The sequence below is a fragment of the Aquila chrysaetos genome, chromosome 4 (assembly GCF_900496995.4).
Source record: "Aquila chrysaetos chrysaetos chromosome 4, bAquChr1.4, whole genome shotgun sequence".
NCBI lineage: Eukaryota > Metazoa > Chordata > Aves > Accipitriformes > Accipitridae > Aquila > Aquila chrysaetos.
Genome location: NC_044007.1, coordinates 40,227,034 through 40,247,539, shown reverse-complemented (window position 1 = coordinate 40,247,539; position 20,506 = coordinate 40,227,034). Strand labels below are relative to the sequence as shown.

Below are 20,506 nucleotides of genomic sequence, written 5' to 3'. Positions count from 1 at the left end.
ATATCTTGCTAAAATGCCTTGCAGAAGGTAGTTGTTTTTTTTTTTTCCCCCTCAGGGCAAGCTTCAGTGTTGTTTGGCGGAAGTCTGTATCGTGGAACAGCAGCTGGTAACAGGCTGAAGGAAAGCACTGTCTGGTCAGCAGAACATGGCACTTTTGCCTTAATGCCTATAAAAAATAATCTGATTTACCCATACTTTGTTGGAGAGGGGAAAAAAAAACCCAGGCAGTTGACACTCCATCCATGTATCCAAATATTTTTACGAGACAGTGCGCATATTTGTACCTATTACTCCTCCCCAAAACATGACTTGTCTACCACCAAAGTGCATATATAGACGTAGGGAGGGCAGCGTCTCCACTGATCCCGTTTCTCTCCGCTGCCCACGGAGAGGCTCCGGGAGCGCGGCGGCTATCCGTCCCTCTCCTCGCACGCGGGAATTCTTTGCAACTCTGGGAGTCCATTTACCTTTGACGAGAGGGAGCGTCGCCGGGGCCGAGCCCCTCTCCCCGAGGCCCTCCCCAGCTCACACCCGCGAGGGGCAGCGGGAGCCGGCGGCTCTCCTGGCACAATGGCGTTGCCACGGAGGGAAACCCCCTCCCCCAGCGCCGCCCGCCAGCGGCCGAGGAGGGGATTAAACAACCCGAGCGCCGGCCTCGGACACCCAGGCCCCTCACCGCCGCCGGGGAAGCCAGCTCGCCCTTCCCGCGCTCCGGCGCCGCGCAGGGGGGCGGAGAGGGAGGGAAACGGGCTCCCTGAGGTACCTCCCGTCACCCGCTTGCCACCCGCCCCGGGAGCCGGCACCCAGCCTCTGCCTGAGGGACCCCCTGAGGAACGGGGGGCCCGGCTGCCTCCCCCCCCCCCCCGCACCCGGCACAGCGCAGGCCGCTAACAATAGCCCGCCGCCCGCCCCCGGGCTTCCCCGGCCGCCGCACGGGCGGGCTGCTCCGGGGCCGGCCCCGCCCCGCCCCGCCCCGCCGCTCGGCGGCCGTCGCTCCCCCGCCCCTCCCCGCCTCAGCCGCCCAAGTCCCTTGAACTTTCCCCGGGCGCTCGCAACAAGCGGCCCGCGCCGGGCTGCCTCGGCCGCCGCTGCCCGCACGGCCCCCTGCCCCTCCCGCCGAGTCCCCCGCCAGCACCGCCTGCCCGCGGAGCCGCCAACAGCCCCGCAAGCCGCCCGCCCGGGGACCCTCCGCGCCCCTTGCCCCGGCCCGGCGCCCCGAGAACGGCCCGCCGCCGCCGCCCCCGCTCCTCTCCCCTGCACACCTACCACGGCGCCCCGCTCCCCTCCCGCAGCCGCCCCCCGCCCTCCCTAGCACGCCCACCCGCGGCACCCCTCCACTCCACCCCACCCGCCAGCCCCCCGCCTCCCCGCCCGCGTTCCCTCTGCCCACCCCCGCCCAGGTCCGCACACGCCCACCCCCGTCCCCTGCCCCTTCCCCAGAGCCAGACCCGCGCCGCGCCGGGCAGAACCCCCCCCCCCCGCCGCTGCCGCCGGCTCCCCTTCCTGGGGCCGCGCTGACCTCCGCGCCCTCCTTCCCGCCGCCGAGGAGAAACCCCCTCGACAAAGGAGGGGGAGCGGCGAAAGGCGGGCGACGCGCACACGCCCGGCCGCTCCGTCCGGATGCGGTGAGCCCCCCGCTTCGCCTCCGGGGCCGCGCCAGCGCGGGAGGGAAGAAGAGGAGAAGCGGCGGCTCTCCGGCGGCGCGGCGCGGCGCGGCCAGCTGCCACCATGGGCTGCTGCACGGGGCGCTGCACGCTGATCTTCCTCTGCTCGCTGCAGCTGGTGAGTGCCCGGCCGCCCGCCCCGGGGCACGCTTCGGCTTCGCGGGGGGACGGGAAGGGACGGGCGCTCTCCCCCTCCCCGGGCACGGCCGCCGGGGGGCACGGAGCGGCGCTGCCCCGGCTGCGGAGCTGTCCGCGCCCTGTGCGAGCGCAGGCGGCCGGCCCCGCTCCCGCCGCCCCGACGGCCCGCCCGCTCCTCTCCCCCCCGGCCCCCGGCCCGTTAAGTTTTGCGGTGCGACGCGAGGAGGACGCGGCGTGAGGCGAGAGCGGCCCCGCGGCTGGGGAGCGGGGAGGCGGCGGGCCGGGGCGGGTGCCGCGGTGCCTCAGCCCGGGCGGCCGTCAGCGCTCCCTGCCTGAGGGAGGGAGACTCCCCCGCCCGGGCGTCGCTTCCAGGCGGCCCCGCTCCCCGCGGGTGCGGGGCAGGGGCTTCCCCCATCTGCGGAAAGTAGACGCCGAGGAGAAGAAAGAGGAGGACGGTGCCCCCGCTCGGCCGGCAGCCGGTGCCCGCGGGGCGGACGGCGGCTCGGGGCCGGCGCGGCGGGGCCGGGGCCGGGCCGGGCGCTGCCGGGCGCTGCCGCCGCGGGCCGCCCACCGCCCGTGTCAGCGCCGGGGGGTGTGTGGGTGGGGGTGCGTGTGCGGGAAAAACACCGTCATCGCCGCCTCTTTCCTCTTTCTGTTTTTCTTAACCTTCGTAAAAGCGGCATCTGCCGGCCCCCTCCTGTGACTTTTCTTGGGATTCCTTGCCTCTGATCAAATATTCCTCGGTGTGCGATGGAAACAACAGAACGGTGCATCTTCTTCCCTTTGTTTACTTGAAGTTGGCATATTTGTTTCAGAGAAAAGAGTTGTCGAGACAAAACACCGCCAAACAGTAATAATGCTTCCTCTGGCTCATTAGCCGGATGATAGAATAATGCTCTTCCTTTAACAGTCGTCCCTGGTCCCGAGAGTATTTTAAAAGATTTTTCTCTTTTCTAGTGACTCAGAGTCATCATTTTGCCACATGATCTTTCTTAAGATGAGTGCTGTTCCTTGTGTGTGTGTCTGTAAAGAAGAAAAGTGGGATGCAGTCACTGTGGGTTTTTTTTTTTTTTCTTAATCCTTTGCTAATCTTTCTAGTGTTCTGTTACAGCACTTTGAAATCGCTTCTGTTTCAGGGGTAATACACTTAAATGCAATACGTACAATTACTTCATTTGGAGATCCTCATTCATTTTCATGGCTCTATGCCAGATTTGCAGCCTGTGTAAACTGGTGTACCTCCATTGTTTCCAGTGTGAGTCTGGACTTTATTCAGATGTGCTTTTTAGTGTGGCGGAGCTAAGTGTGGTTTAAGTACTTCAATGGCACAACCTTGCCAAAAAGCAGAGAAGATGTGTGATTTGTACTTTTAGTGTGAGGAAAGCTTTGTTTATACATTGCTGGCCTTTTTTTTCCTCGTTTTCCATCAGTTTTGCAGATCCTGTCCTATTGACTGCAGCAGAATCATTCCTGATTTACTTCAGTGCATGCGGGAGGGGAAACAAACCCTTTTTCTTCAAATATATGTCTCCGACAGTTATGAAGGTTATAATAACTGTATTTACTATTCTGTAGAATTACTTGGAGGCTATAAAAATTGAAGTAAAGTGTGAATAGCCACCATAATCTGCAGAGAAATGCATATAAAGTCTTTCAGAAAAAGATTCATATTTTATAAAAGACCTATCAGATGGTATAACAACTTTCAAAAATGACTTTAATGTGTAGTTTTTTCTACTGTACTTACCTGCTTTATAATAATGTTCCACTGTCAAATCCATGTCTTTCAGGCACTGATAAATGTCTGTATGGCAAAATGCTTTCATTTTAATTTATTTTCATTTAAAAATAAAAGTCATGTTTTAGAACCAAGAAGGAATCTAGTAGACATGAACTTAAAGCTCAGGTACTTTCTGTGATCTCAATGGTGGTAGTGTTCAGTTTATGTCTGTAGAAGTTGTCGCCACAGGCGGTTTTAGGTCTTTTTCTAACATCTCAGAGGTCATGAGTATAAAGCATGCACAACAAAACTGCATCCCTGGACTTTGCTGTCATTAAGCGAGATTTATTTTACCTTGCGTCAATTTATGGAGAGGTGAAAGAGGTATTGCTGACTGTGGACAACATTTAGATTAAATGTTACAAAACTCAAAGCTCTTGTAGTGCTAATTTGGAGCATTTCAGAAGTACTGATGATATATATGACTTGAAGAAAAACTTTAGAAAATGAGACAGATGGGCACGTATTTTAAAAAAGGAAGTTGTTCACCTTAGTCGTATTCTGGTCATGTCAGAAAAGGGCCTGGGAACAGTTCAAGCTTAACCTTAAGATTAACCTTTAGATACTACCTGAGAAAGAGATATCTTACAAAACACAGTTGGCAACACCCTTTATAGCATATGTGTACTATGTAGGTTCTCTTTGGTATAAGATGATGTGAAATAAAAAAGCCAAATTCCCGGAAACATGTTCAAACCAAAGATTTGGTTCTTGTTCTAAAGAAAGATGCGGTGTTTAGTGCCCTCAAAGCACAGTTTCTCGATTCCTTAAAACTGTCGTCTTCTCTAACTTTTGCCTAGGCTGCATGTTTATGTGTTGCTGGGATGAAGAATTACAAGGTGAAGAAAACAACAGTTATTGCATGACAGTCGATAAAATACCCTGTCTCTAATGATAACACATTAAGTGTATTAACTTCAAGAAGATTTGTTTGTAATTTTCACTGCTGTTTGTCAGTTGGACAAACAGTAATAAATGACAAGAAAAGTAGTTTTCAGTTATGTTTTGATCCATGAAAGTGTTTATGTTTGACTGACAGCTTTTACATTTTGTAACAAACACATTCTAACGTTGAATTCAGTAATCCCAAGGACAGTCTGCAGTTAGTCTTCTGTCATTTAGTGATAACCCCGTTCTTAAATGTGAATCCATATCATTATGTGTAATACAGGATTCTGGAAAAAATCACCAAGACGGGAGGCTAAGTAGCACCAGTTCAGGAAAAGCTGTTAGCTGCATGGTTTCCTTGAACCTCTGCAGGTGGATTCTGCTTCTGAAAGCCAAGGGAATTTTGCATAAGGAGAACTACATTGTGCACCCCAAAAAACCCCCTGTGATCTTTCACTTCCTAACTGAAGCATTGTCATAAGCCGTTTCCAAAGTTGTCAAGCTAAGAACTCAGAAGTGTCTGTGTATTTCTGTACATAAATATGTCATTAAGACTATTAAGAACTATGTATACATCAGGAAAATATATCATGAGGATATATGAATCCTTTGGATTACAGCCATAATTCTCACTGGTGCCACTAGAAGTCTCAGATGTTGGCCTTGTCTGTACTAGAAAATTAAAGCAGCTGCCAGAGATGGTGCCTGTGCTAGTATAGCCACCGTGCCATAAAATACTGCAACATGAAAATGTTTGGAAAATAAAACAAATTCAAAAAATATTGAATTCCGGAAGGGGTAAATTGACAACGAATTGCAGAGAGATTTAGCTGTGTGAATCCAATTGATGTTAATATGTGTCACACAGTGAAAACCTTCATGCTACTTTGAAAATGTGTTTCTGAGCAACTACCATTGCAGGATAATTTTGTTTCAACATTTACAGTAAGTGTAAGTTTTTGGTACCTAGAAGTACACAGATATACAAACACAAAGAACTCTAATGGAGATCGTGAATGAGATTTTCAAAGCAGCGAAGGGAAGATTAATGAAAAGCATGTGGCTAAGTCCCCTTCGTTGCTTTGACAATGTCATTTCATCTGTTTATCCTTGGACTTCCCTGCACTGTGTTCATTGTTTAGGTCTTGATTTCGAAGTGTATGTTTTATCAAGTATAGTTAGGATAAAATAGGCTGTTCCCTATTTAAGCTGTTACTTTCCAAGTAATTTAAGTGTCAACAGACCACACTGGGAAATGATTCCAGTGGAAACACAGCTTCTGCGTATTAATGTTTTGACTAGCAATGGTTTGGGGAGTGCAGTTGGTCATTTTAACAGACTAATTACTCTCTATATTCAGAAGATTTATGTTTGTGATTGCCATTAACATTAATTATACTGATGTATGTAAATCCTTATGCTTGGAGATGAGACTATATCCATTAGACTGAACAGTAACATTTCATCATTTGTTACTGTACATAGCGGAATTTCAGCAGTTATGTGGGGAAGTGATATATGCCACGCATAGATTTTAATCTCATTTTAAAATGCTTTATAAAGCTGGAAACTCTAACTTATGATTTTGGCTCTCAGTGCTTGTATGTTAGAACTGACAGATAACAGTTATTCAGTTAAGGGATTCAAGGGATTTGAAAAATTTGAGAAAGTAAAATCCTTGAACCGGTAAATTGCTGCATTTTTTTATGTTGGTAAAAGAATCACTGGCCCATTGATCTGGAGATGAAGCATCTGTCCACTGATAAAGGAGGAGGAAGTATGAGGGGGTGCCTATTGTACTAGCAGGGGTGGAGGAGGCTTGGGATTTTAGCCCCGAACAATGCACTGGCTGCAGGATGTTGCCCTTTCTGTTAAGGCAGCTGACGTGGGGATGGTGTTTTGCTCTGCTAACTCATACGACATCCCCAAAATGTGTAACCGTTGCTGGTGGCTGTGCCTAAGAGGCTGATACGCTTGTTGTACGGGTGTATAATTGCATTTAACATTAAGATTGGAAGTAATACACTGCATCCAGTAGAACTACTTGAGTTAAATCTTTGCAATCCAAAAAATGTATGAGACTATATCATTTTTAGGATCTCTCTCATCAGGGACAAAAGAGTAACAACAAGCAGTAAGTGTTTTTCATTTTGTGTTTTTGGTTTATTTTACAAAATTCTTGGGAGATACCTGTTGGTAAAACACACATTCCCAGTGCATCAGCACTGCAGTGTTTAACCACACCATGCACCAGAAATTCAGCCTTAGTAATGAAATCCCCTCCTGACAAAGCTGCACGTAATACTTCTTTCAGTTCAGCGATCCAAAGTTGGGAATTCAAAACTTAAGGAACCCTGAACTGTCAGAGCTCTCTGAAATTTCTGAACTGGGTGAATGTCTTAAAGAAACCATGCAGCTCTTGCTTGGTTTTATGCTCTGTTCACCACAGCAGGCTATTTTTCTACAATTCCTTGCTGCTCTATGACTGATGGTCAATTGTCATACAAACATTTAACGAATATTTTTACAGTGATGAAGTGAAAGGGTTAGGATTTCAATTATAGTAATGGCAATTAGTTCACTAAAAATTGGGAATTATATGCTATCCTTCCTGTCTAAGATCACTACATTTTGGAAATTATTAAGAACATTGGAATATGCTGCTGATCTGCTTCTAAAGATCTGCTACGTTCTGCCAAGACACAATTCTTGGGAGTAGGAAACAAAGACTGCATTTTTGGAAATCATTGAAATTCACAAGGATGGTACTGTTGAATCTAAATGGAATTTGGGTAGGAGTTCCAGAACTTGAACACACAATAGGTTTATGTTTAGAGATCATATGGAATCTACTGCACTTGTAGTTGATTACGTGGTGTTTAAATCTTGCTGATTTTGTGAGGTTTGGATCTGAAATAAAAAGTTGTAAGGCTAGATAATGTTAGGAAATGTTTTCAACCTGTATGTATCTTACATGCATCTTATAGGTATAAAGTGCATCCTTCTAGTTTTGCGCCCAATCTGGTAAGTTGACAAATGAGTAATAAAATACAATTCTTTAATTTTTCAGGTAAAAGTGTTGCATTTTGGCTCCTCTATGATATCCAAATTACATTTCCACATAAATAGATGAATTTGATTAGGTGAGCAAAGAGAGAGTCAAAGCAGTTGCACAGATCATTGGCCCTGATACTGCACACGAAAAGAGGGTGGAGGTTTTGGACTTCACTCGAATAGGACCAGAATCAATTCACACATTCAATACAGGTATGGGTAAAATGGTCTCTTCTTAGATGTGCTCAGTGAAAAGAGGAGAGGCAGTGGACCCAGGATGCAACAAAGGGGAAGTTCTGATTAAATATTAGGAAAAAAAATTCACAGTCATACATTGGATCATGTTTTCCAGAGAAGTTGTGGAAACTCCATCCTTGAATAAATTCAAAACCTAGCTGAACATAGCTCTGAAAAACCTGATCTAACTGAAGTGTATCTGATGTTGAATTTGGCCCTGCTATGAGTAAATGTTTTAACAGATGAGCTCCAGAGATTCCTTTCAACTTAGCTTGTCCCATGATTATATGATCTTACCAGAGCATAAGGAATAAGGGCCTTCAATTCTTTATTAGGAGGGTATTTAAAATACACAGTAATTTGGGTTGTTTTAAAATAATAATACTGTGGAAATAGGTTTGATATGGCAATAACAATTGTAGTATACAGTTGTATCTCTTGGTATCAAACTTCAGTGTTAAATTAAATGAGAAGTACTTCTGATGGCCTTGTAATCTATTATTTTGCAAATAATAATTCTGTGATACAATGTAGTATGTCAGATCTTTTGAACTCATTAGTATTGAAGCAAAATAAATTTTATTCATTCAGTCCTGTAATTAATTGCTAAGCAGTCATTCTGAGGCTAAAAGCCTGTTATTTCTATCTGTACAGGGAAATGAATGCATGGTTTTGGTTCTAGATGAGTAATATGAAGGAGCAGTAATAAGTGACCGTGTGGTTCAAGAGGCTGATGATATGATACAGAGTTTTTCACCTGTAGGTCACATTTTGAAATTCACTGCAAGTTAGATGAGGGCAAATGTCATTATGGTTTATATGAAATGTTAGCAGTCTTGATACAGCATCAGTATAAAAATATAATCTCCATATTAATCCTACTTTCCACCTTTTATGTTATACTAGGAGGGTCAAGGTTGGTGGCCATGTTACTGTGAAGACCAAAGTGATCTTTTTGCTAATGTTTTCTTCAGGTCATCTTTACAGGGGTGCTAGCTGGACAGCGTAATGAAGTTTGCACTGCCTTTGTTCATACTGGACATGGTATCTTTGCTAGGGATGTCAGCATAGGGAGGCATTTGTAATCTTTGTGAGTTACATTAAATCAAAATGAAAAATAATGTTAATTGCACTGATTTTGTGTAAATTTCATCTTTTTCATTGGTCAGAAAGAAGAACATTTCTTACTTTTTATTTAGTATATTTTGCCTTGAAAATAGAATTCAGGCAATAGCAAATGGAAAATGTCTCACTTCTTTGAATCTTGAAGCAGCTCAGATTTGTCTAAGATGTTCTAAGTTTTCTCCTCATCTATCAAGAACAGTTAATACATACCTTCCTAAAGGGTATGCCAGCAGGTTTCAGATCATACACTGCTACACTTAGAGAGACCTGCAACTCCTTGACAGAGCAGTGCCAGCAGCACTTCGACACGTTTTAGTATGTCATGGGCTTTTTTTTTCCATGTGTGACCAGCGAAATCTTTGTAATCTCACTACGGATCTGTGCCTTTGGTAGGTCTGTAAAAGACAGTGGTAAGCTGGATTTAATCACTGTTCTCTGATCTCAGGAACATACAGAGTGCTTAAGACCCTGGTAATAAAAAGGTAGTAAAAGATTTTATTTTAGTCTTTTTACTTTTTACTATACTTCCTTATCATCTTGTCTTTCTTCAAACACAGCCATACCTTGCATGTAATCTCAGCTCAGATGGATTTTTTAATGCTGTGGTGATTTGGGACTCATTCTTACGAGTTGCTGAATGCCCTCCAGCTCTCATTAAAGTTGCTGAAAGTCATTCTTTTACATATAGGCTCTTTATAATGATACGTTCAAGCAAAAGCAGCAGTGAACCCCTTCTACCTAGTGAATGCCAGCATTATAGTAAAAGAAAAGGAAAAAGAAAAGTTTGCTACTTGATACAACAACCAGTTTCTGCCAGACAAATATCCCTTACAGAGATTAATATCACAAAGTAGTAAAATTGAAAATTTTATGAAATGCAAAAGGAAGATAATTGTAAAACAATTATTTATGTTGAGGGTGACTCTCTTGAATAATCAGTTGGTTCTTCCACAGATCTCTCCAAAGGGGGGTGAGAGAAAGTTTTTTTATTTCATCAGTACAGAGTTTTGGCTGAGAGTAAGTATAAATATATATGAAGAGCGTATGTTTGACAATGAGCCAAATGGAACTTCCCTGAGGAGGGTTTTGACACACACCAAAGAAGCTACAGATAAAGGAAAGGAAGAATAATTAGGAGATGAACCATGAGCAGAAAGATCCTGAAATGCTTTTGTAGTGAGGGACATTATGTGGGAACATGGGATGAAAAGTGTAGAAAGGTGCAATTAGATGAGTGTAAAGAAAGTGGGACATGGAAGCCCTCTTCAGCAGACAGATGAAAGTTGGCTCTGTGTGTGGGAGGAATTCCTGTCCAAGGTTTCACTGAAAACAAGATCTTAAGAAAAAAATTTTATCTGTCTTTTCCAACATGCCGCTGCTGATAAGCTAGTTTCTCACTGTTCTATTGTAAAGTTACTGTGTTAGTGTCAGACCTTTTGAGTAAAAAGAGCCAAGGAGGCAAAACCATATTATTATGGTATTTTCTAGGGAGATTGGAATGAATGGCAGTCTTTCTCATCCAACTTGAGTTTCTGCCTTTGGTTGAGCCTTGAATACTCTGTGCTGTTATGGGAATGCTGCAGCTTCACTGCCCTGTCGGCAGCTCCTGGAACCTCACGTGAGCAAAGTGCATCTGGAGCTTAGGAGCGTGCAGCTGAAGCTCAGCACAAGCCGCAGGGGAAATGAGTAGACGGGTAAATCCTTATCAGCCTTGTGCATCCTTACAAAAGAAAAAAACCCAAACAATTAAATGCAGATTTTTAGATGGATTGAAAAGAGTTCATAATATGTCTAAATGCATTTTGGAAATGGGATTCTGCTAAAATGGAGTGCATAGACAAAAATCCTTTTGGAAGTTTAGTCTCCACAATCAAAGAATAAAAAGCTGAAGAATTCTAAAGCTGGAAACTGGAGTGCATTATAATACACGAATAACATCATAAAAATATATAGTTCTACATCTGCTTGTGAGCTATTTATTTTTTCCTGCTAAAAGCTTGCTGTATCTTTCTACTGCAGAGTGAGCAGGGTGTATAATTTCTCTAATATGTATTTTTTTCGTAAAATAAGTAGACATCATCAAGGTAAGTGTGTTTAGATTTTAACTGGAGCAGAAACTTTACTGCTCCTACAGATCGAATAATGTTCATCACAGAAACCTGAAAAGCCTCTTTGCCCTCTAAGGTGGATGGAGCTACTCACAAAACTGAAGAAAGATGGTCTCCTCGTGGATATCCCCTGAGCTACTGAAGATTCTTTAATCAGTCTATAGTCAGCCAGCTGTACGTTTGTAAGATGCCTGTTTTAGTGGACCCACTAACATGTGCATTCAGGAAGCCTTAAAAATGGCCAGATTTGGAAAATATTTTTGCCAATTCCCACTGTTTCTAGTTAATTCATATGTTGGTGAAAGTCGCAGATTGGTGCTCAGCCTCATCCTTCTTATAAACCATTTCTTTTCTCATCAAGATGGAAACTCTTGGCTCCAATGCCTAGCTGTGAAATGATACGCTATTTCCATTTTCCTGTTCCTCTTTTTTATTGAGCCAGATGATTTGTTCCTAACTCTCCTCTCAACTATTTCAGAACAAGTTCCAAGTTCTGATCTTCATCTGTTTTATCAAAGTAGGATTCAGACTCTGTTCCCCCCAACCCCAAACCAGTCAAGACTGTTAAAATTTACTTGTGGATGTAAATGGGCCCGGTGAACATCAGGTTTAAGTTTCTCCTCATCCTGAAAATATCCTTCACTTCTGTGGTTGAGTTCTTCCATAACTGTGGCTAAAAATACTGCATCATTCTAGAGACTGGAAGGAATGGCAAATGTGTTTGCAGTTACAAATGACAGATAGAATTCCTCGGTTAAACAGATAGGGTAATTAGTGCTGTTTAGAAGAGCACTTTCAAAAACAAGGATGAATTTCCAGTCTTAAGACTCTACATGTGTATTTCTCTAACTTCTCTTCCAGAATTATTAAGAAAAAGCAAAGGCATGCAGAAATGCATTTATGCTACTGTGGTCCATTTCTCTTCACTTGTAGGAAAATCAAGTGTGTGGTTGTTATCTGATTGATCTGCATCTATACAACGTGAGTAAGATTTCTTTTAGTCTAATCCACAGTTACTTGTGGTTCTTCACATCATATTGGTTGCACAACATCATAAAAAGGTCTAGTTAGTGCAGAAAAGAAGGCAATGTCAACGAATGATACGTGATAAATGAACTAGTCGTATGATTTACTGTAATGCTGTTGTCAGAGGACTTGCAACAGGAGTGTTGGAATGGAATGGAAAAAGTGCTTCCAAGTCTGAATTTACAATGACAAATTAGACGTATGAATGACAGTAGCCTAAATCCAAACTTCATTCAAATGTCACAAATGAGTTTAAGTATATCGAAGTATATTAGATGCCATGAATGGCTTTAAGTTGTATTACTAATGTATAATTTAATCATAGTGGTTTGATGAGAGCTGAAGCTGACTGAGTTGTGCCAGAAGTAACCACAAAGTGCCAAAGTTTATTAAAATTGGATTGATGAAGCCCTTCATTTCTCTAATATGTATTTTTTTCATGAGTTAAGTAGACATCACGAAGATAAATGTGTTTTGATTTTAATTGTAACCAGTTAGATCTGTTAATCTGTGTGACTGTAATCACTTGAATGCACTGATGACTCTTCCAAAATGTAGCCTGTGCAGCTGAGATGCGGTGTGCTGCCTTGCACAGCAGTAATGCGAGGTGCCTGAAGCCTTGTCCTTAACTGCAGTGTGGAGCAGCCACACCAGGTTGTCACCGAGTCCCATCACATAGGTACCTGCACTTTGTTGCTTGCTCTGTTGTGGGACAAGTGCATTTTTGTATCCATGAAAGGTTCCAGGTTTCAGCATTCAGCCAGTATGTGATACTTACTTGCACTGAAAGCTGCAGAACTGTTTCTGCAGAGCCCTGTGGCCAAAAGAGTGTCAAGGTTAATCCCAGATCTCACTGAGCAACAGAGATTCTGGCCTTTTGCATGTACAGGTAATAATTTAATTAATTGTTATTTATCTTTCTTACGTATTTAGTTCCCTTGGCCTGTCTGACCTGTGAAATTCTTGGCCATGTGAATCTCTTAGTTTTCTGTGAGATTTCTAGGCTGTAGTTAGATTTCTAGGCTGAACTGTAATTAGTGCATGTGCCAGGCATGCCGGAATGCTCAAATACTGCTGGGGTTTCACTCTGCTTATTCATCTGTTGAGACACTGAAGTAATTAATGCCCCAAATCCGGTGCTGGATTTGCACTTTTAAAGATCATATGAAACACATTGCAGCTGAGATTGGCTCTGGACTAGGATGTGTATCTGAGATACACCTTGCCTCAAGTGCTTACAGACCAAAACAGGTAATGGAGTTAGAAAAGGAAGCATGCAAGTGTTTTGCTTTAGGCCCTACAGAAAGTCTCTGGAGCCCTAGTTCAGGCTGTTTTTCTACTTGGTGCTTCTTCATGTTTCTGCATACAGTTACCATAATTCCTTTTTCATCTGGCCACAACTGACTGTGAGCACATTAACATTTTGGTAGGCAAGTTCTCAGTATTTGGGTGGGCTCATATTGAAGAATACATTTCTTTTTAATTCTGTACTGTTTGCAAAGTGGTTTAGAGGTGCTAAAATTCATTGCAAAGACAAAAATCTCTTTCTGTTTGAGGAGGAATGTAGTAACTATGGATTCTCTTTTGGAAAGATTATTTTAAGGTGTTGACAGATTTGAGTTGATCCTGACACTATTAGCTCTCCTGCAGAATGAGACTTGCAAATATCTGCACTTGCACTGACCACATGCTTAGTTGGGGATTCACCCTTGTGTTGTCACCTCTGGACACAGGCACTTGGAGAAGACAGGAGTCAGTATCTTAAGGGTGTTCTGGAGAACAGGAAAATAAATGAGTGTCCCCAAAATGCTGGAACTGACCATATGCAAACAGGGAAGGGACAATTTTGAGTCTGGGAAGTTTTGTTTTCATTCTGCTGATAGATAGAAGCACCATTTAATTTGCACTAGAAGAACCGTGAGTTCATGGTTTTCTTGGTATGTTACCTCTGTCAACCCATTTGTTCAATTTTCGGTAACTGGAATTGGCTAAGAAATTACAGCATATTCACTGCAATAGGAAGGAGAAATCCTAATCTCTTGGGAGGCAAACCTTCGTTTTTGCATGTACCTTTTTCTCTGAATGACAAAAGCACATCTGACAGTGAATCCCAACTATCTAGGCAGAAGAGTAATTTCCAAGGCAAGCCATTCACATTCAATTCTCTTCCTCTAAAAACAAAGCAATAAATTATGCTGCTGTTTAAGGGGTAATCTCTGTGGCTTTAAAGAACATAAACTATCGGAGTCATACCAGTCTGACTGTGCTAAGTGTTGAGGACCTCCTCTAAGGGAGTGAGTAACCTCATCTCCCATCGAGAACAGCAGGAGTTACGTATACTCGTGTCCTTCCACTCAGGCATCACTACCCGGAGGGATCGAGCTGTAACCAAGGCATCTGTGCCACTGACTGGGCTCGGTAAGTGCAGGCACTATTAGAGGGTACCATTAGATGAAGTCATTGAACCATTAGGAAGCCTGCAAAAATGAGTACCCTCTTCTAACCTGAAAAGTGTTGTGGTTGAGAATATACCCATTGGACATCCTCAAGGGAAGATTTCTTTCACACATACTGACTCTGTCAGTGTTACCAGCCAGCATCTCACTAGCACGAGACTTAGCTTTGTAACATTTCATGGATCTCTACATCATGCTGAGTAGTGCTGGTCATCTATTATTAATATGCTTGCATTTTTTGCTAGGCTAGAAGTATCTTATTATCTGTTTTCTTATTAAATCTTCCATTACTTTAAGATGCTTTCAAGGTCTGTTCTGCTCTCATTTTATTAGTTGGGAACAAAGGCTTTTCAAATGTCAGAAGCTAATATATGCTGATTTCTGGATAAGAAAATACCTCAGATTTTGAGGCCATTTTATTATATAATGATATCTTTAAGCCTCATACACAGTTTTTACAGAATATTTCCCCTTTTCCTATTTTGAGTGCATATGTATGTGCAGTTACAGTTTTGCATTAGAAATACTGGCTGTATGGCAAGGTGAGACTTTCTCCTGTTATCGTAACCAGTTATTCTTTGGCATGCATATAGACTCAAAGAACTCTTAAGTTAGAGAAGTAAACTTGTGTTTGCTTACACAAGTTGATGGAGACAGTTGCATGTTCATTCTGCTTTGAGATGGTGAGAGGCAAGCCAGTTTGCATCTGGGAACCGTGGAGTTAGCATGGTGTGGTGCCTTGGTTAATGAGCCTGCAGAGAATATTGTAGCTCAGGCATAGTACAGTGCTAATGCATTCACAAGGCTTCTGGACAGAAGCTGGCCTGTGTGTGGACAGGCTGGAGTATAGGCAAAGCAGTCAGACCCATCTGGAAAAGATATGCACCTTGGTAAGATTAATACTGTTACAAAGTGCTTATTCTCTAAAGAGATGTTGTTATCTGAGTTTCTCAGCTACTGACATCGAGGTATTTTGTGTTAATTCTGATGGAGGAATTGCTACCAGAGAGCCAAAGGAGTTGAGATGATGTTGTCACTGAACAACTTTAAGCAAAGTTTGGACTCCAGTGATTTCCATCTGCTAGATCACCTATCAGGATGATTAAAACAACCAAATCAGACACTGGAAAGTTATTGATTAGCATACAGAAGAGGGAAGGAAAAAAAGAATAAGAGAAAAAAAAAAAAAGAGTAAGAAAGAAATTCTAAGGATATTGAAACTGAATGGTTACACTAGATATATTTATTTGAATCCATTTTAAACTTCCTGTGAGCAAAGAAACCTGACTAAGTTTTGTCAGACCAAGTCAAAACTAAGGTCAGATTCTGTAGTGTAGGCTGGCGTCACAGCTGCCCATTGACCAGCTCAGAGAAGTAGCTGATGTACACACACCATAGGTCCCTTTTTGGACTGCGTGCTTCATTCCTTTCTTATGGGGGAAGGTAACAGGGCCCTTGTATGTGGGTCTGGGGTATAATCAGGATATTCACCTGAACATGGGAGCTGGGTCAGTGACCTGTCAACCAGCCTCATTTAGATTTTTGCATTAATCAAACTAATAGTAATAATAGTTACTACCCTGTCTGAGGCCAACTGGCCTAAAAAGAGGAGAGTTAGCAAAATGTGAGGACACACAATCTTTGACATGCTCAGGATGTGAGGCAGCTCTTGCAAAGAGATACACTGGGAGAGCAAACTGGATCCACCAGTTATTGTTTTGTTTGATTCCAGCTTATTGCTTTCATGAGAAACTGATTTGTTCATCCCAGTCAGGTTTCTCTCTTGTCTTGGTTATTCTTGGGCAGCAGAATGGAATGGGTCATCTTAATCCATAATGCTGTTTTAATGTGATTTTAGGATTAGGTGAAAGGTAAGAATGAAGAGGAGTATCATGACAGAGGAAAAGTACACCAGCAGAATCTCAGGAGTGCTGCATTAATATCCTGCTGCTGGCGGCCAGGTTTATCTGGAGTGGTTTTGCCGTTGTCCCCCTGTAGCTGAAGCTCAGCAGAGGGACAGATTCTTCGAACCGGGTCGGAAATTCCATCATGCTTTCCAGAGTTCCCCTGCAAATCTCTTGCTATTTTGATTTCTGGAGTTCTGTTTTCTAAAACTCTACACAGGAGCTGTTGGTGGAATAAACCTTCCCCTTATTATTTAGCTGATGCAGGACTAATTTTAAGTGCACCACTTTTGCTCTGTTAATATCTAGATTCATTCTTAGCTTACCAGTCATAAGCCTAACACAGACATTGAATTTTACCAATAACCCTTCCTGCTTAGTTGATCTATTTTTTCTGTCCTCTTAGCAGGTTATTTTTAATCTTTTGGGAACTCTGAACTATTTTCCACAGCTATGCTCAAAAGTGGATTTGTAGCCTTTTACTGCCATTGCTGCTAGTAGACCTTGCTTGAGGCCATAGGGAAGTTGAGACAAAGCCAGGGAAGAAACACAGACTCATGACTCCCATGCTCATATCTTGAGCACAAGATCACCATTTGTCTTTTATAAGCCTTTCTTGTCTGGTGCTTTCAAATTCTCAGGAAAGTTGGCACTGAGATTGAAGTGTTCATGCTTTTTCATAGCACAAAGATAGATTTTTCCTTGGGAAATTTCGGTCATGTCACACTTGTCTGTTTATGACCAACAAGGTGTGTGGTGATGATAAAACTGAGATCATTATCACTTGCTTTTTCTATTATTAGAACATGCAAAACTCACTTTCTCTGGCTCTCTAGCCTCTGTAAATCCATTAACGTCAATGGAGTTATGGTCATTTATACTTGCTGAATATCAGTTTTAAGAGATGACAGCTGAATACTTGATGGTAAGTGTCCTTCACATATTTGAAAAAATTGCTTTGACAATGAATGTATATTTTTAAATATTTCTTACCTCCACATTTTAATAAAATGCTTAATAGGGTTTGAGATTATAATGGTGTCACTGGTTTGAAATATGTATTTTTTAGTAGTTTCTCATACCACTATCTTCATTAGGGGGTTTGTCTCTCTACGCATTCTGCCTCTTTCATCCTTGTCCTATTTTGGAAAGGGTAAAGATTTAAAATGCTGCAGAATCCTCACAGTTTTTAGCAGAAGGCTGTTGTTACAAGAAGACTCATAATAGTCCTGTAACTTCTGACCTTTCCAGAACATGTTTTTTTGTCTCCTTTGAAGGAGCATGGAGGGGTGATGGTAAGGAAGTTGAAGATGTGGCCAGCAGAAACACAGGTATGTTCAGGAAATAATATTTCCTTCATTAATATTGAAGGGAAAAAAACACTTCAAAAAAATAAGGATGTGACCCAAAACCTATTGGAAATCAATGGAACAGATCTCACTGATTTTAGGTTTTGGAGTCAGCTCTGCACATAGTTTTCTGCAATGCTTTTCGTGTTTTCTTTTTTCAGACACTTAAATGCACTTTGTTAGAGTTGCTGCAAGAGGCAAAATTTAGGCTTCCCTCACTGTGGTTTATTAAAAATCTCAACCATAGCATTGCATTAACAGAATTCTTTGCATTTAGCACTCTTACTTGACAGGGTAGAAACTTACTTCTGTCTAGAATCATTGTCTAAAGACCTTTCCAGAGGTGTCAGGAGAGGCACATTTCTTCTGCATTCTTCACCTTTCAGAAGAAAGGAAGAGCTGTGAGCCATTTTCTGAAAATGTAAGACAAGGTTTTTGAAATACACATAATATCAGTTCTTATCTCAAGGAGTGGTAAGAACTGGGGCAGTGGGAGTTTCAACAAGAAAGGCAAAACCTTGTTTTAACGATGTTTTCAGATTCAGGTGCACTTTTCCATTTATGCAGGTGAAGAAAGCTTTGGCTTGGTTGTCCTCCTTTTGAAAAATAAGAGAATACTCTCACTGAATTTCTTGGGAAAAGGGTTATGATTCTGGTTTGAACAGTGCACATTTTCGCCTATCCTGTCTCATTCAGGAATTACTTTTGCTTGCAGAGTATATATATTATATGGGTTAAACACTGCTCCATCTTTACTTTTTCATGAAAACAATAAATTTCTCAGGGATTAGGGGTTCTGTTGCAGGGATGTTTGATCATGAACATATCATTTGTACAGTTGATTCTGTCTTGAGGCAGATGATCTCTTGTGGCTGCTTCTGACCCTGATTTCAGAAATGGCTAAAAGGAAATGTGCACCAGCTGAAGAAAAACTCATAAGGACTTGCAACACTATGTTGGATATAAAGATCATATAATAAAGACCCTGGAACATGTGGATATTGTAGTGATACATATTGCTTAGGTTTTGTCTAAATTGCAGGCTGCAGTCTTAGCAGTACTGGCATAGCTTCATTACAAGAGCCTTTTGGTGTAGATGTGACATATGCCAACAGGATTTTCTTTTTTCCTGTAGGCTGTTATACCACCTCTTTAAATGTATAAGCTTAGCTAAGACAGCTCTTATCTACTGATGCAACCATGTCTGTATCAAGGGCTTTGCCATCCTAGAGCAGTTAGCTGTGGTGTTGAAGTTTTCATGTGAGCTAATAGAAGTACGGGGCAGTTATGGCACAACTTTGTGATGTAAACTGGATAGTACCTGCCTATGCAAAAGTGAGCAATGTATTCAGCAGCTATCAGTTCTAACATATGAATGTGAAAGCTGTCTGTGCTACTCCTATTCCATGCAAAGTTATAAGGCAAGTCTTTTTCCTTTTAAAATAGTGACTTAAATGGTATGTTTTGAAGAGTGAGAATCTCATTAATGGCAAGCAGAAAATTGTGCACATCATTTGAACACCAATAATCAGAAGTGCCTTTTCTTAATTATGATTAGGTCAAATATGTTTGTTTTATGCATGTATTATGTTGCTTTAAAAAGTAATTATCAAGGGTTCTAATAGTGGCAGAAAAAAAACAGCCAAAAGGATGGGAGGAGAAAGAATACATGTCTGCTTTTGCATGTGAGCGTCTTGTTTCTGTTGCTGTATCATTCCAGCCTTACTCTTTTAAAGTATCATCTGACCTCGGATAGACATATTGATTCCAGGGGCACTCCTTGTTGCTCAGATTCTAAATAAAACAACTAAGTCTGCTGGGGTCAGCTTCTCTGCTTCTATGTCTTTAGTCTGGAGAGCTCACAGTTTCACACAAACTTGATAAAAGGCCTATGTCTGCTGAATGTCTGGTGGTGACTTAGAAACCTGTTTTCTCAGTCTTGGATTTTATGATAGTTTTCTTCCATATACATGTTGTTCTGTTGCTATTTACTGAATGTACAAGGATGACCATGCGTTAGACTACCCAAAGCCATTTACTGAGTGGATATTTTTCACATTTTTCATATTGAATCATATTGAATCGTATTTCATATTGAATCATCCCAGTCAGCATGGGTTCATGAAAGGCAGGTCCTGCCTGACTAACCTGATCTCCTTCTATGACAAGGTGACCAGCTTAGTGGCTGAGGGAAAGGCTGTGGATGTTGTCTGCCTGGACTTCAGCAAAGCCTTTGACACCATTTCCCACAGCGTTCTCCTGGAGAAACTGTCCGCTCATGGCTTGGATGGGTGTAGTCTTCACTGGCTAAAAAACTGGCTGGATGGCTGGGCCCAAAAAGTTGTGGTGAATGGAGTTAAATCTAGTTGGTGGCGGGTCACAAGTGGTGTTCCCCAGGGCTCAGTATTGGGCCCAGTTCTGTTTAATATCTTTATCAATGACCTGAATGAAGGGATCAAGTGCACCCTCAGTAAGTTTGCAGATGACACCAAGTTGGGCGGGAGTGTTGATCTGCTTGAGGGAAGGAAGGCTCCACAGAGGGATCTGGACAGGCTGGATCGATGGGCCAAGGCCAATTGTATGAGGTTCAACAAGGCCAAGTGCCGGTTCCTGCACTTGGGTCTCAACAACCCCATGCAGCGCTACAGGCTTGGGGAAGAGTGGCTGGAAAGCTGCCCAGCGGAAAAGGACCTGGGGGTGCTGGTTGACAGCTGGCTGAATATGAGCCAGCAGTGTGCCCAGGTGGCCAAGGTGGCCAATAGCATCCTGGCTTGTAT

The 20,506-nt window shown here is 42.8% G+C and overlaps 1 protein-coding gene across 3 annotated transcripts in view; it reads left to right on the top strand.

Annotated features, from left to right (window-relative positions):
* The first annotated feature begins 1,454 nt into the window (after positions 1 to 1,454).
* The window catches only part of NKAIN3 (sodium/potassium transporting ATPase interacting 3), a 385,239-nt gene continuing 366,187 nt past the window's right edge, over positions 1,455 to 20,506 (top strand). For all 3 annotated transcript variants that reach the window (XM_030012706.1, XM_030012704.1, XM_030012705.1), the window contains exon 1: positions 1,455 to 1,782. In XM_030012706.1, coding sequence (XP_029868566.1) covers positions 1,729 to 1,782 — 54 coding nt within the window. In that variant the 5' untranslated portion in view covers positions 1,455 to 1,728. The remainder of the gene's footprint in view (positions 1,783 to 20,506) is intronic.